Source organism: Zeus faber, assembly GCF_960531495.2.
Source record: "Zeus faber genome assembly, chromosome: 16".
Classification (NCBI taxonomy): domain Eukaryota; kingdom Metazoa; phylum Chordata; class Actinopteri; order Zeiformes; family Zeidae; genus Zeus; species Zeus faber.
The window spans coordinates 17,092,189-17,108,961 of NC_137202.1; the positions used below are offsets into that span (position 1 = coordinate 17,092,189).

Sequence of the window (16,773 nt, forward strand, 5' to 3'; positions counted from 1 at the left end):
ACAACAAACACAATCGCCGCTGTGAAAAAAAAACCAAAAACGTAACATTCATTTTGGAATGGCGCGAATCCAATTTCTTGAAAACAAAGGCATGACCACTCTCTCTCTCTCGCACACACACACACACGCACACACACACACGCACACACACACACACACACACACACACACACACATTCACACTCAAGGCATTTTATAAGCGAGTGGTCCTGGCTGGAGGAGGGTTGAACCAGAGAGATTTTAAAGTCAGGACATTTCCTAGAAGAGCCACATTGTTTTGTTCAGTACAGCAAGAAAAATGTACAAATTTGGCGTTTCCGTTGCCTTAAAACAAGATAATCGCTCGTTTTCGTGTATTCTGCGTCACTTAGAGGAAACAAAAAAACAATTGCTTATTTTTTTTTTTAATGACACCAGTGGGTACCCCTGTCAACACGCTCGATCCTCAGCCGTCATCATGAAGTACCTTCAAGTTTTCAAAGGGTTACGATGTGAAACAAAAAATGCTCCAAATGTCATTGAAAAGGGTCCAGGACACAGTCCTCCGGCTCTTCAAAGTAAAAGTCCCAACGCAAAACACAAGAGCGGGACTTCTAATGTCATGAAACCCCATGGAAGTCCTGAAAACACAACACCTCTAAAAACAAATGAATATCAACAACATCCCGATGTCAATATCAAATGAATATCAACATGGAGTCACTCGCCGTTTATCGCTTTTACGTCTCGCTCAATACTGCGCGCAATTTATACTTTTTTTTTCCTTCTCTCCGACACTCTTATTTCTCATTAAATTACAATCATCGGTTCAATGGAAACAAAACAAAACAGTCGCATTCACATATAACGGAGGAAACACGTTCGTAAAAAAAATAAAATCAAATAAAAATGGTTCTAACGGTTTGGAACAGTTTATAGGCTTCAGCACGTTGAACAGAAATGGCGAGGACACAAAAACAAACAAAAACAAACCCCCCCCCCAAAAAAAAAAAAGACCCTCACAAGGGGGTACAGGTGTGTATCCGCAGCGGTGGGTCGCATGCTGGAACCGTGCACGGGCGTGAAACAAACACACACACACACACACACGCACAAACCACCTTACACTGGCTGGTACGAGGCAAAAACTCCCAACACTCCGTTTATTCCTCGTCTGACAGTGCACTGAGTTCGAATTGGTTTGAGTTTCCAAGTCATTGTGGTTTCACCGAATACTCTGAGAGCGCGTGAGTGTGTGTGTGTGCGCGTGCATGTGCGAATTTGATGTGCGCGTGGGAGTCGAGCGTCCTAGGCCACCGCCTCCCCGCTGACGTAGGAGAAGCCCTTGAACTCGTCCTGGTTGATCTGCTTGACGATGCTCTCCTCCACCGGCGTCAGCAGCGGCTCCTCCCGCGTGAAGTCCTGGTCGAAGTTGTTCACGTCCCTTTTGGTTTTCTGGGCGGGGCGGGATGAGAGGAGGAGGAGGAGGAGGAGGAGGAGGAGGAGGAGGAGGAGGAGGAGGGGGGGGGGAGGAGGAGTTAGTCGGTTGTCTTGAAGACTGGAACGTTCCATCTGTCGGCTGCGATGCGACGTTGATTCGGAGGTGCGAGGAGGCATTCAGCGTTTAAAGACGGACCACATCCTTTACATGAAGGATTTAAATTCTACTACAGTTTGATGAATTAAAAAAAAACAAAAAACATGCCGTATCATGTATTTCAGTTGGTTTTAACAGTTATAACGCCGTAGTTAGTACATAGTCATAACTAATAATTTATACATTATATACTTACATCAAGAATTGATCCTGTGCATAGAATAGCATTTTGTACATTTTTACATATTTGTGTATTTCTCTTCTGTATTTCTGGGTTATTTGTGTATCTTTGCCAATTTTTATGTATTTTTATAAATATTATTTTTGATACATTTTAATGTCAGTTTTAATTAAATTTGATCAGATTTTATTTTATTATTAATATTATTATTATTTTTTTTCCAAACTGTCGCTTCTTTCATTAGGCTAATTGTGTGAAGAGAAACGCATCCATTCGTCACGGCGGCGACCACGACAAACTCCTTGTGGGTGAAAAATGTCGAGACGGCGAGACGAGGTCGCGGTTGGCGCCCAACAACCGCGACGGCCCTGCCCGCACTGATCGCGGGCCCCCGCGCCGGACTCACGATGCGCGGCTTGAACGGCGGCCGGATCTTCCTCTGCTCCAGCAGCGTCCAGTCGATCTCCTTGAAGAAGGGATGCAGCTTGATGGCTTCCTCCAGGCCTTGCGCCGCCATGCAGCCCAGACGCTTGTTGGGACTCTTGGTCATGAACTGGGCGCAGAGACAGACGAACAGAATGATAATAATAATAAATATTAACAATATGTATAATATAATAAATAATAACATCAACTCTTTTAAACTCACTTCGACTCATTAACCGGGTAAGGGCAATGGTGGTCTTTAAGTCTGGTGTGACATTCAAAGGAAAGTGCAGTTTGCAGTGTAGGAAAGCAACTGAGTATAAGTACTTTATTTCTGTGCTTAAGTATGTTTTTTAAGTATTTGTACTTACTTAAGTTTCTTCGGTTTGGGAGACTTTTTCGCCTTTTTTCGACTCCACTATAATTCAAAGCCAATATCTATATACCTTTTACTGTACTATAACCAGTTGTATTACTTTACTTCACTTATTCATTATATTACCTTTGTATTACTTTACTTCACTTATTCGTCATATATATATATATATATATATAGGGAGGGGAGGGTAGTACCAGTGGTACGTTGGGCTGAACGCACCACTCTCTGCAGGGCCCGCCTGTCCTGAGCAGTACAGTTCCCAAACCAGGCAGTGGTGTTGCCTGTCAGGATGCTCTCCACCGCTCCGGAGTAGAAGGACTTGAGGATCCTCAGCAAGACCCTGAATTTCTTCAGCTGCCTGAGGTGGTAAAGACGCTGCCTCGCCTTTCTCACCAGAGTGTCTGTGTGTAAAGTCCATGTTAAGTCCTCCGTGATGTGGACTCCCAGGTACTTGTAGCTGCTCATCGTGTCGACAGAAGTCCCATTAATCACCAAGGGCGTGTGGGTCCTCAGTTGTAATCTTCTCCTAAAGTCCACAATCAGCTCCTTTGTTTTGCTGACCTTCAGGAGGAGGCTGTTGCCTTGACACCAGAGCGACAGGTCAGCCACCTCACGGTAGGCCTTCTCGCTGTTTATCAGGCCTACGATGGTGTCGTCAGCAAACTTGATGATGGTGTTGGAGCTGGAGCTGGCATCGCAGTCATGTGTGTACAGGGAGTACAGTAGGGGGCTGAGGATGCAGCCCTGGGGAGATCCTGTGTTCAGGGTGAGGGAGCTGGACATGCGCCTCCCCACCCTAACCACTTGGGGCCTGGTTGTGAGGAAGTCGACGATCCAGTCACACAGCGGAGTGTTCGGTCCTAGCTCCCGCAGCTTTGACAGCCAGTCTGGTGGGGACTATGGTATTGAAAGCTAAACTGTAGTCATTGTGGATCTGTGGATTTGTTCGTCCGGTACACAAACTGCATCGTGTCAATGGTGCGGGGGAGGGAGGCACCGATTTAGTCCTTAATCAGCCTCTCGAAGCACTTCATGAACACTGAAGTGAGGGCCAGCGGATGGTAGTCATTTAAACAGACTGGAGAGGCGTTCTCCGGCACAGGGATGATGATGGACCTCTTGAAGCAGGACGGGACCACCAACTCAGGGAGGCGTTGAATATCCTAGTGAGCACCGGGGCTTGCTGGTTAGCACAGCTCTTCATTACTCGCCCAGATATGCCACCTGGGCCTGCAGCTTTCCCGGCGTTCACACGCATCAGAGCCCTCCTGACCACATGCTCAGACATTGAGAGCGCGCTCATCCCCGGCGCTGTAACTCCAATTAGCACTAAGAATCTACGCTGGCTTTATCCACGCTCTTTATCAGCGGACAGAAATGTCCCCAAATTGTTCTTTCGGGGAATTTTATATACAATATCCACGAGTGCATCGCGGTCGTGAGATCACTGCTGTTGAGATTTTGACGGACATAGTGATGTAAAAACCAAAAAGAAGGTACAAAAATGTGCGTAATCCTCACGGAGGGCTCGCTCAGGCGACCACGAGGAAGCGGCGCCGAGCAGCACTCAGAGTTCTGCATGGCGCCAAAAAGGAACCAGGATTGTTTTGCCCCCCCCCCCACCCCCACCCCTTCTCTTTCCTCAAAACGGGCCCCGGTTTATTTAGCTCTAGCTCTAGCAAGTGGTCAATCTGCAGCATGTGACCTTAATGTCCTTAAACCTCACGGCGCGGCCAATCAGGGCCTGGCGCTGCGGCCGGTCAGAGTCCAAGACGTGGCCTGGTCCAAGATAAACACGCACACATACACACGCACGCACGCACGCACGCACACATTCCCACAAGGCTTTGCAGTTGAAGTGCACCCCGGCCAAAGTAAATGTGACGTTTTTGTGAAGGAAAAATGAGCGGATAAACAATACACAACACACTCTCATACGCACCAACTGTTGTGGATTACAAAGAAAACAGCAAATTGGACAATGTTCTTAGAGTCCAGAAAACAGGAAATATGCATAAACACCAGGCACAAAAGAACAGCAACATCCTATTCCCTCTTTCAACCGGAGAAACAAACAGAAAGTTAAGGAAATACACAGAGATTTGATACGGAACTTTCCGACACAAAGTATACTGTACTTCATTCCAGTCCGGCTTTTGGGGGATTTTTGGCGGCGTTGTTGCAAACATGTTGCAAAAACAAAACCAGAAGCCACCTTGAGATTGTGAACCCAAAAGGCTTCGGGTAATCGGAAATGTTTACTCGGATTCGGACAGAATTTTGATGTAAAATAAATATACAGATCAATCAGACAAAATGTTAGTGTTGAAAGCACGGTAAGACCTCACAAATGAAAACTTTTTTTCTATGACTTTTCAGGGCTAATATTTGTAAAACGGAATTGAAAGCTTGTTTTTATCGTGTATTGTTAATCATTAGGTCAATTGTATTTTTCCGAATTTGTATTGTTTTGTTGTTTATTTTTAATGCTTATTTGACATTTTTAGGTTTATTGTATGTGACCAATTATATACATTTTTTTCGTATGATTTTATTATTAGTGTGTGTGAGCTGCTGTGACACCGCAATTTCCCTCCAATTTGTCGGTGGTTTGTTCTATCCATCTCACCCCCACCCACCACCCACACAACACCCACCCACACGCACCGCTTTGAGGATGGCCACGGCCTCCTTGCTGAGCCACACGGGGTAGAGCACGTCGTCGTGCAGGATGGACTCGAACAGGTCGTCCTCGTTGTCGGCCTCGAACGGCGGCTGCCCGGCCATCATCTCGTACATCAGGACCCCCAGGGCCCACCAGTCCACCGAGGGGCCGTAGTCCAGCTCCTGCAGGATCTACACACACACACACACACACACACACACACACACACACACACACACACACACACACACACACACACACACACACACACACACACACACACAGGTTTTATTATATTTATAGGTGAAGCAAAATTAGTTCAAGATCAAAATTAGTACGAGTCCCTGTTTTTCCCATTTATTTAAACTCAACCCATCCCAACCCACACAACAAGGACACAAATACACATGACACAGAAAATAATTGACTAAAATCAATAAGAAATAAACAACTATAAAATAATACCCACGCCGTTAGTCAACTATTTTATAAAGGGTTAATTTAAGAAATTGTATTATATGTAAAATAAGATTTTTTTTCTGAATATAGATATATGTTTATATAATTTATTGATTTATTTTTGGTACACACCCCTTAGCAACAACATTAAAACCACCACTAATAACCACTAATATAGTTTAGCTCCCCCTCGTGCCGCCAAAACAGCTGTGACCCGTGGAGGCATGGACTCCACAAGACCTCTGAAGGTGTCCTGTGGTATCTGCCACCAAGACGTTAGCAGCAGATCCTTTAAGTCCTGGAAGTTGTGAGGTGGGTCCCCCACGGATCTTATGTTGAAGCTAATTTCGAATCATTTCTTATTTTCTCCATCAGCCGTTGGAAGGCCACACAGGTTGGGGGTCCACAGGTGGGCCACCACTGGTTTAAAGACGAGCACTCTCCCCGTTCTGTCTTTCTCCCTCTCTCATTCGCTCTCTCTGTTCGCGGATACCTCGGGCGCGATGTAGTCCGGCGTGCCGCAGAAGGTGGTGGTGGTCGCTCCTCCCAGGATCCCCTCCTTGCACATCCCGAAATCGGCCAGCTTGCAGTGTCCCTCGGCGTCCAGCAGGATGTTGTCCAGCTTGAGGTCTCTGGTTGGGAGCGGGGGGGGAAGGGGACGGGAGCGCAAACACACGGAGCAACATGAGATTAATCATATATGATAAACAACAATCATTAGAAGGTTCAGGACGGGGCGACTCAATTTAAAACACATTAAATTCAACCTCAGTGCCGCGATGACTTAATGTTGTGTTGTTTTTCTCTTCTCCCTCTTCTCATTAAAAAAAAAAAAAAAAAAAAAAAAGTAATAACAAATACATAATGAACGAACGAACAAACAAATATAAAAAAAATAATAATAATAAAAAATATAAAATAAATACAAAAATAAATATAAAAATGTAAAACAAAAAAAAAAAAGCATAAAAATAAATAAATGAACAAACAAAATAGATAAATAATATTTCTTCCAGGCTGGAGTCCGAGAGAGAGAGAGGGAGTGAGAGAAGGAACAGGTCCAATCAGAGATAAGAGTCCCAGCGCTGAGTGATGACTCTGGGGGTTTGATGGTCGACTGCAGCAGAAATGTCAACATGGGCCCTGCGCTGACGACTGCGCCTGCGGTGCGACTGAGTACACATCAAATCACAGCCGTATGCAAGTGTTACGGCTCCGCCAATAAATAAAGCTGTGCTATAATCCCTTTTGATGCCCTGAAGGACTCCTCGTTGACTCCTTCCATCCCATCATGCTTCGCTGCAAAGAACAGGTTACATGACCCCCCCCCCCCCCCCCCCCCCCCGGAGGCCTTGGAGGGGACACGTCACGTGAAAATTCATTTCACTTGTATGTTTAAAATAAAAGTTACTTCACTCCATCCGAGTGGTTTGACCTCATTCCTCAAAACAAAAACCAAAAAAGGAAATGAAGCGTCATCCTTGAAATAGTCAGTTCTTTAATTTGAATACATTTTTAGTGAACTTCATTGTTTGTTTGTATTGTTTAATTTACGTTATAAAGAGCTTTGTGCGTCCTTCCTTACATATTATAATTTATTATATATTTCTCTCTTTGTTGGTATTTTGCCAAGTATTTATCCATCCATCCGTCCATCTGTCTACTTACCCACCCACCTGTCTATCTATCAATCATCTACCTTGCCACCATCTATCTATCTATCTAACTATCTATCTATCTATCTATCACTCAGATTAAAATAAACGGCGACAGACAGAAAGACAGACAGATAGACAGACGGACAGATATACATACTGTACATACATAGATGACAGATAGACAGATCGATAGATAGACAGACAGGTAGCTTTCTATATGTTTGTCCTCTGTCGCTCTGGGCTGTGACCACATGACCTGTGAATCAAGCACCTGGGTGCGGAGCAGGATACAAGCTGCTGCTGCTGGGATTGGATTAGAACCGCTGCCGCCGGCGTTTAATCCTTTTTTATTGCACATCATTTAGCGTCAAGGTTAATTTAATTGATTCTGGTTGCAGGTGTTCAATAGCACCAATATAAAACGATATGCGCTGATTTAATCAGGTGGGTGTGCGAGCGGGGGGGCGTTTATCAAGCATTCTTCAGTGAAGGAGTCACAAAAACATCATTGCGGTTGTGTACTGAGTGATCAGGGGAGTGTAAAATGACAAAAGTTCCCATAAGCACTGATAAAACAATATCAGTTTAGATTCTGGAATTGATTGACATGATCCACACAAAATAATAATGAGAAATACAAATATTTATTTTCCAAATCGCTCAATATTATTATTTGATAAATCCGACCAACTCAATCTAATACAGAATAATGGACAGAATAATAATACCAAGAATTTTTAGCACATTTAAATTTGTCAACATTGTAAAATATAATCGCTACCATTGATGATATTGTATCTAATTTGCTTAATATTATGAAGTATTGCTATAGTACTACTAAGTATTTATTGGTGTTGATTCATTTCTCACTCATTTAAAATAACCTTTTTTGCAAAAAGGTAAAATAAAAATCTAAATTGGAATTCCTTGGAAAACCAGGGTTGACAGTCAGTCCCTTGTTTGTATACCACACACACACACACACACACACACACACACACACACACACACACACACACACACACACACACACACACCCACACCCACACACACACACACACACACACACACACACCCTCCATTGGGGCCAAGATAAGCACACACACACACACAATTGCCATTTTTTAATGTTCACATTGAGTGATATTTCCATTAAGTGCTCAATGTCAACACCTTTCCTCCTTTTCCTACATCTGCACAGCCATCCCTCCATCCATCTACCCCTCCATCCATCCACCCCTCCATCCATCCACCCCTCCATCCATCCATCCATCTCTCCACTCATCTATCCATCCCGTCTGCAGGCACATCCACATCCACCGATCCAACCTGACGGTCGGGAGGCGAGAGCATGAGGAGCCTCCGGCAGCCATTATTAACCGTTCAATTTCGAGGGGTTTCGGTTTATTTACATCACAATTACGGTCTCAATTGGCTTCGCGGGGCCGACAAAGAATGTTTTGGTGGCACGCCCTCACCCCCCGAAGCCCTCAGACGGGCCAAGGGAAATATTTCCCAAAACCCAGAGGGGAGAGGAGTATACATGAAGGGCATAAAGGCCTCGGGTAGCGATAAGGCCACTGAGCATACTGTGTAACCTGCATACGGAGGCCGGAGGTGATGAGTGCACGGACTGGTGACATTCCTGTGAGTGTTCAGGCTCATTTGGGTTGTAAAGAGCATGTTTGTTTCCACGATCCTGCTAACCCCCTGAAAACATCAAGAAACCGGCAGCGCCGTTCCTGGTGCGCTTTAGTATCACTGCCTACGAGCCGTAAGGTAAGACACGCAGAAGTCACTTTCCAGATTGGAAATCCTTCGATACACAAAGCCGGAAATAATCACCGGGGGCTAAATTCAAGTTAAGTCACGACGTTTGGTGACATTTGCTGATTTTCATTCTTCTTGTTTTTGAAGTGGAATCGGAAAAAATTTCCAACACAGCAGCTGAAAAACACCGGTCTGTGGCATGTGGCGCAGGCCTCTACCAGTCGCTGTGAGACCAGTCCAAACCTGCATTATCAACAGTATCACACCGCTACCGTCTATCTGCCCATTCACCGACTATATCCATTATGGGGTTTTTTTTTGTATTGGAAGGTTCAGGGAAAAGAGAGAGAAACGGGAGAAGCTTGAGGATGAGTTTGTGTTTTCGAGACATTTTCCCGACTTGCTGTCCAGTCCCCTGGGCTGATCTGGCCGCGCCCTGTTCAGAAACCATGTTGAAAAAAAAAAAAAGAAGTGTGCCTGTATCTCACTGGAGCTCCTTCCACTCCTTCAGTCCTCCCCCGGTTCCTTCGCCAACGCTGGGAGATTTATTTCTTTAAAGGCTTCGGTGCTTCGGTGCACTGCATGCTGCATTAGAGTTACTCCTCACTTAACTGCCTACCTCTTTAACCACCTACCTCTTTAACCACCTACCTGTTTAACCACCTACTTCTTTAACCACCTACCTCTTTAACTACCATTGGGACTTACCACCAGCTCTCTGACCAGTCTGTATTGTGCACTGCGTACAATACCACGGCATCTCAGCGTCAAGCATCTCATCCTGCATCACCCTTCATATACTATACACTATATACTGTATACTATATATACTATATCCACTATATATACTATATTCCCTATATATACTATATACACTGTATACACTATATATAAACTATGTACACTAAATACATTGTATATACACTATATATACTATATTCACTATATATACTATATACACTATATATATACTATATACACTATATGCACTGTATATACTATATACACTATATATACACCCCTACACTATATATACTATATATATATACTATATACACTATATAAACTATATGCACAGTATATAAACTGTTTACATCTCACCTCATCACTGTTCTCGTTTTCAGTCTCGTTCCAGCAGTCCGTCAGTATTCACTACACTAGCGTTCACTACGTCCACGACCCCTTAATTGTGAAATAACACTATATACACTATATATACTACATATACTATATACACTATTTACACTTTATACACTATATATACCAGCCACACCCCCTTACCGTGAAATATCACGGGTCCTCGCTTATCCACCAATTCACTTAACCACCTGGTCGTAGGAACGGAACTCGTTGGTGGTTAAGTGAGGAGTACCTCTATTTGTTTGGTGCCGCCTCCCCCCACCCCGACCAAATCTGGAACCAAATCTGACCAAATGTTCAGCTATAAAGGCACGACTGTATAAATGCAGCAGGTTAAAGGTTTGTTTTATTTCATAGAGGAGAGTGGAGCGTGAAGTTGAGGAGAGCGATGGGGGAGATCAATTAAATGAGAGACTATGTGAGGGGAGGAGGAAAAAGTACAGCGGGAGGGAGACGGGGAGAGAGAGAGGGAGAGGAGGTGGAATGACACGGGACACAATGTTCCCAGGATGATGATGATGATGTTGTTCATCATCCTCTGGCCGACAAAGTAAGTAGGTCGGGCGGAGAGAGGGAGCGAGAGAGAGAGGGAGAGAGAAAGAAGATAGACGGAGGGTGATCGGAGCATTGTGGTGGGGAGAAAAAAAAAAAGAGAGCGAGAAGCGAAAGAGAAGACCTGGAGTAGGTAGCAGGGGGCGGCATTAACGGTTGCCCCCGGCAACAGGACTTTTAACACAGTTTCGCACCTTTCAAACTGTACAAAAAAACCCTCGAGTTCAGCAAAGTCATTGGTCATTGTAGCGTCGACATCAAAACAATGCACAACAAAACATTCAATATTTAAATACATTTCTGTTAATGAATATGTTTCATCTTTTGTGATATCTCTCCCTTAATATGAAATATGGGATATAATTATATAGGAGTATTAGCACTCAATTGTTTATTTACATTATATTATAATTGAAAAAGTTAGCGAAGGGCCCTGAGGTACCTTTGTGAGATATAAATATATATCTATCCATCTATATATAATATATATATAAATTCAAACTCATCATGTCATGTTCAGTTCAATTTCTAACGGGAGTGGAGTGGACAGTTAGTGAGCCTTGGGTTCCAGCAGATGGCGCTTTCATGTCGACTCCAGATGAGCAAATAAATGATCAAAAAATAAAACGGCCAAAAGCAGGAAGTGATGCTGCGTTCACGAGAACTCGGAAAAGTCGGAGGTGATGCTGCGTTCCCGGGACTGGGAAAACTGTAATTCATGTTGTTTTCCCCCCCAGATATTTTTTTTTATTTCAATATGTGTTTTTATTGAGTTTTGAAGAAGATATGTTAAAGGGAGCAGGGGAAATTCAACTCTATAGTTCTTACAGTCATAATGTCTGTGGTGTGGCGATGGTGTGGTTTGAGGAGCCACAACTGTCCTGGGTCAAGGTATTTGGGGCCCAGGATCAGTGTGGCTGCGTACCTGTTGCCAGTTGGTTGGTCTAACGAGCAACAGGTAAAACCCCCATCCCCACACACACTCGGGAGAGGAGCCCTTGTCATGACACCTGTCTATCTGCTCCTGGGCTAATTCCACCTAGCCCACTCTCGGCAATAAACTGGTGTGTCTGAAGCCCGGTCGTCTGTGGCTCTGTGGCGGAGATCCCTGAAAATGCCACTTGGGTGGCGTGTGGTAGGCCAAACTTCCACAGTGTCGTATTTAAATTAATGTTCTGTTTAATTGGTTGGGTATTCATGTGCAATTTGTTTGATAAAAGCATGTTCGCAATAATTAATTTCACCTCTATGTTCAGTGGGCATAGGCTGTTGAATGTTTGGGGTCTATGTTCGCAGTGTACCTATTAAAGCAGAAAGGCTTAGGAACTGTCTGGCTAATATGCACACTTACATTTTTGTTTATTCATCGCTAGTGATATCGTCATCGCCATATTCAACAATGATATCGCACATCGCAGATTTTCCCTGAAAATTTGTTGCGATTATTCTCAAAAGAATTCCCCCCCCCCAAAAAATACATGCCTGGGTGACGTTGTTCGTTGATGTGTTTCATTCGTTGCTACTCTATATACCCACCTGCGGGTCTTTCGGAAATGACCGTGCCTAGTTCAGCGCTAAACTTCGCATTTATTCAAAGGGCCGGTCTGCGCAATTATGAAGGCCACTTTTGGGCCACGGGCCGCCGGTTGGACAGGCTTGAACGACGTCCTCCTAAGCCTACACGCCGCGACGTGTTCTCCGCCGCGTTGGGCAGAGCGCGACTTCAAGCTGACGGCTGATAATGTATAAAACACGGACGGTAACGTCTTTTTCAAAGTTGCTCAGGAAAGGAACGGAGCCAAGCGAGTGCAAATGGAGGGCATGTATAATAAATAAAAGATAAAATAAAAAGAAGCCAAACAACAGGATAACAATCTGAGCGCTCTGTTTTTTGGAAAGAGGAAAAAAAAGGTTCTCAGAAAACCCCCTGGACATTGGTTTTTAAACACCGCTTCGGGATGTAAACCCAGCGGTCGCCCGGGTTTATGTCCCCCGCACCCGCGCGAACGCAAGCCTAACATTTAATACTTACGTTTTGGACAAAAAAAGCAAAAAAAAAAAACCATGTTGTGGACCCATTAAGGGTTTGTTGTCTCATTCAACGGTGCCAAGGTAAACACATTTAGCTGCGGTAAGCTTCCTGCTAACCCCAATTTATTCACATTGAAGGAATCAGGATGTGAAGCCAAAACACACACACACGCGCACGCGCACGCGCGCCAAACACACCCACTCACACAGGCGCTCCACAATGGGCACCGCGTTCTAATTTTATGACTTTCTGAAACGTTACGGTTAATAAAGGCATTGTCGCATTGTGACGCGGGGGGACAATGCGCCGGGGGAGCCGACAGGCACCAGAGCGGCTGGCGAGCGCCTTTCTCTCCGCTCACATCACGTAGTCAGGAGGCGAGAGCCGCTTTGATGGCGCACGGGCGACGAGACCGGACCCCGCCGTCACGCCGGTGCGACACACAGTCGCACCGGCTTTCCTGTCTCGCGCCGGGTGAAAGCAGAGGCCCCACAGAAGGGGTGGGGCCGGGTGGGGAGTGGGGTGGGGTGGTGGCGGGAGGTAGGGAGGGATTGAAGAGGAATGGGGTTGGGTTCTCACAGAGCGTAGGCCAGGATTCACTTTCGACCTTGGAGGATCCCCGACCGTTCCCCAAAAGCTATGGACGACAAAAAGGGAAGGCGTGAAAGGTAAAAAGCAGAGAAAAAGAGAAAGAAAGAAAGAAAGAAAGAAAGAAAATTGCCTGGATGGCTCATTAATGGATGAATGAACGAACAAACGAATGAATGAATGAATGAATGGACCAATGACGCAAATATAAACAGGACAGTCCGGACACAACACGCTATTCACAAGTTGAATGGCTTCCCAATCTGTGTGTGACTCAGTGTGTGTGCAGAAAAACGCCGGCCGACTCGGGAATAAAATAAAACGTGGGGGGAAAAAAAAAAAGAAAATGTTTGTAATTCTTTGCACGGTTCTTTTGCGTGGAACGAGCGTAAAATAAAAAACGGAAACCAGGGGGGAAAAAAAATAGCCATAAAAAACCTGGTCCCCACCCGAGGACAAAGCTCCTCTCCGACTCTGCAGCGACTACAATGGTGTTGTGGTTCGGAGCCACAATGATATTATGTCTGATGAAGACAGGAGAGGAAAGCAAGAAGGAAGGAGAGTGCACGGAGGTGGAGGAGGAGGAGGACGAAGAGGAGGAGGAGGTGGAGCCGCGGTCCCCAGCTGACACCGCCTGAGGGTCACAGGGTTTGGCTTTCACAAGAGTGTGCGTGGATGGATTTGGCTCTGTCGGCCTCCGGTTTAATACTGTGTAAAGTAGCACGGAATAATAATAATCCGACATGATGAATGGCGGCTGCAGTACGACCAATCTACTTGTTGAAATCGTTACAGTTATCGCCGTTGAAATGTTGATGCGTGTTTGAAGAAAATCTATATCATTCTGTCATAACATTGTTGACATTGTTTATCTCATTCATATGACAAAAAACAATTTAAAGATGACCTCTGGTCAGGGTTCAAAGGACAATATCCCAGGTAATAAGTCAGGGTTAGGGGTGAAAATCTGAAATCTCTCCCTGGAATGTGATTTTGGTTTTTTTTTTAAGTTGGCACCATCTCATAGTGACACTCTGCAATTGAAAGAAATGGGTGCGTTCAAAGTCAAAATTAAAACCGCCCTGTCAGGACACATGAGAAGGAGAGGAGAATCCGGGCGAATGGCAAACGGCTGGGAAGCGTATGGTGGTTGGCTGGAAACTGGTTGGAACTTGGCTGCAATTCGGCTATCAGCCGCCTGGAAGAGGCCACTTCAAGTGGCTCCTACTGTACACTATTTATACTATACATACTATATACACTATCTATACTAGATACACTATATACATCTCATCTCATCACCGTTCTCAGTCTCAGTCCCGTTTCCGCAGTCTGTCAGTATTTACTTCACTAGCGTTTGCAATCGCCACGCCCCATTACTGTGAAATAAAACAGGTCCAGGCTGATCGACCATTTCGCTTGAAGACCTGGTTGTGGGAACGGAACTTGGTCGTTAAGTGCGGAGTACCTCTATTCATTTTAAAGAGGTTACCCGTATAAATGTATATTCATTTTAAAGAGGTTACCTGTATATCACACCGTTCTGGTGCAGAAACATCAGCGCCGACGTGACCTCGGCGGCATAGAAACGAGAGCGGGCCTCGTCAAACTTCCTGGATCTCTGAATCTGGAACATCAGATCGCCACCGTTGACATACTCCATCACAAAGAACAGCCTGTCCTGAGGAGAGAGAGAGGGAGAATGAAGACGAGCCAATGGGACGGCTCGTTGTTCGCACACGTCATGTATATCTGCCATTATACACCTGCGTACCCAGCCCATGGAGACCCTCCCATCCCCTCTTTACTTCCTTCTCAATGTTTCCTCCTTTTACTTTGGTGGTTTTGGGAGTTTTTCCTTTCTGTGTCCCGTGGGAAGGTTTAGGGTTAAAAGGCGTGTATTGTTAGGAAGGTATATTGGTCGAAATTAATTTGCAATTCAAGCCTTTATCATGTATTGATTAGAATAATTCTCTGACCGGGTTTATGTTTTAAGGGGTAGAATACGACTCCGCTTCCAAAACAAAATAGTGAACTATGAGGCGATTGCAAGTGTCTGACCCCCCCCAAAAGCTGCTTCCCCCCACAATATCCTCACACCTACCAACATTCATATCGGATATCAGATTGTGTTTGAGGTAGAGAGAGAGAGAACAGTGTCTGTACAGTATAGTGGGAGGGGAGTGGGAGGCGTGATAATTAAAGCTCTCCATATAGGAGCCGGAGGTGGTGTCCCTCAGGGCCATTGTCTTGGACCCCACAGAGTTCACAGAGAGAAGAGGGTGGCTAAAGCAAAGGTGAACACAAGTCACCTCAGTCATTCTCTGGAGGACAATGAGGCATTTCCCCATACAGTACGTAGGGACGTATTCACAGGGCTGGAAATGCAGCTACAGCTCTTTCCTGGCATAAAAGGAAACATTCCAGTCGATAAAATCCAGCTTCATATATAGAACTCCTGTAATACGCACTAAAGGAACCACCGTGGATGCAGGAAGCGTGGATAAATGGATTGTGGATAGGAGTGGTCAGTAGCAAAGTATTCCATTTGGGATCTATGTTCGTCTTATTCCCTGCTTCACTATTGTTAACAGATAAAAGAAGGTATTTTTAAATACGGTATCACAGGTCTTTACTGGTATTTCTGTAAAAAGGAAAGGAAAGAGCCTAATCGACCATTTCAAAAGGGCTATCTCTGAACAGAATTGTTATGGATGTTATTTTATTTTCCTTGATGAGTGAACTTGCTCTAGGAAACACGTTACGGTTTTTTGGATGACGTGCAGATGAGTGACGAAAAAGATTGTCTTATTTTTCCACCAAAAAAAAACACACCGAGTGACTTTGGGTCGAGGTTGCCCTCATCACATTGCCAAGAAGAGAACAATGACAATGCATTCATGAATCAAACAGGAAGCCACAAAAGGAGAAACAGGATTTGTATGGTACTTTATCATTCCTATATTCTGCTACTGTGCATACCACCTCGTCAAGTGAGGTTCAGAAAAATGGGAAATTTGTACTATGTGAGTGATTTTGGTTCTTTTTGGTGCACGAGGCCACCCTTTCTAAGGCATGGCTATGAGCCAGTGCTTCAATCTGGCAACTTGATTTAATGGTTCAATGGTTGTTTGTACACCCACTCAAGTACTTTGGTTGAAAGGGTGTCTGTGCAAGGCATCAACACTCTATGTATGGAATCATCTCATCGGTTGTGTGATTGTGGGCCTTAGAATGACAATTTGATAGTGCAAAGTGATTATTTTAGGGTACTGAGATCCGTTCTTAAGGGCTTGATTGCCAATTATTGGCGAATATTTTGCCCAATAACTCAAGTATTTAATCAA

At 44.6% G+C, this 16,773-nt stretch overlaps 1 protein-coding gene across 1 annotated transcript in view; it reads right to left on the reverse strand.

Moving 5' to 3' along the window:
* Positions 1–1,287: 1,287 nt before the first annotated feature.
* The window catches only part of LOC307241876 (protein kinase C epsilon type-like), a gene marked incomplete at its 3' end in the record, with an annotated part of 60,505 nt that continues 45,019 nt past the window's right edge, over positions 1,288–16,773 (reverse strand). Inside the window, exons 11-15 of the mRNA XM_080016127.1 lie at positions 14,953–15,107; positions 6,180–6,318; positions 5,230–5,418; positions 2,164–2,310; positions 1,288–1,434 (exon numbers count right to left, since the gene is read on the reverse strand). Coding sequence (XP_079872253.1) covers positions 1,288–1,434; positions 2,164–2,310; positions 5,230–5,418; positions 6,180–6,318; positions 14,953–15,107 — 777 coding nt within the window. The remainder of the gene's footprint in view (positions 1,435–2,163; positions 2,311–5,229; positions 5,419–6,179; positions 6,319–14,952; positions 15,108–16,773) is intronic.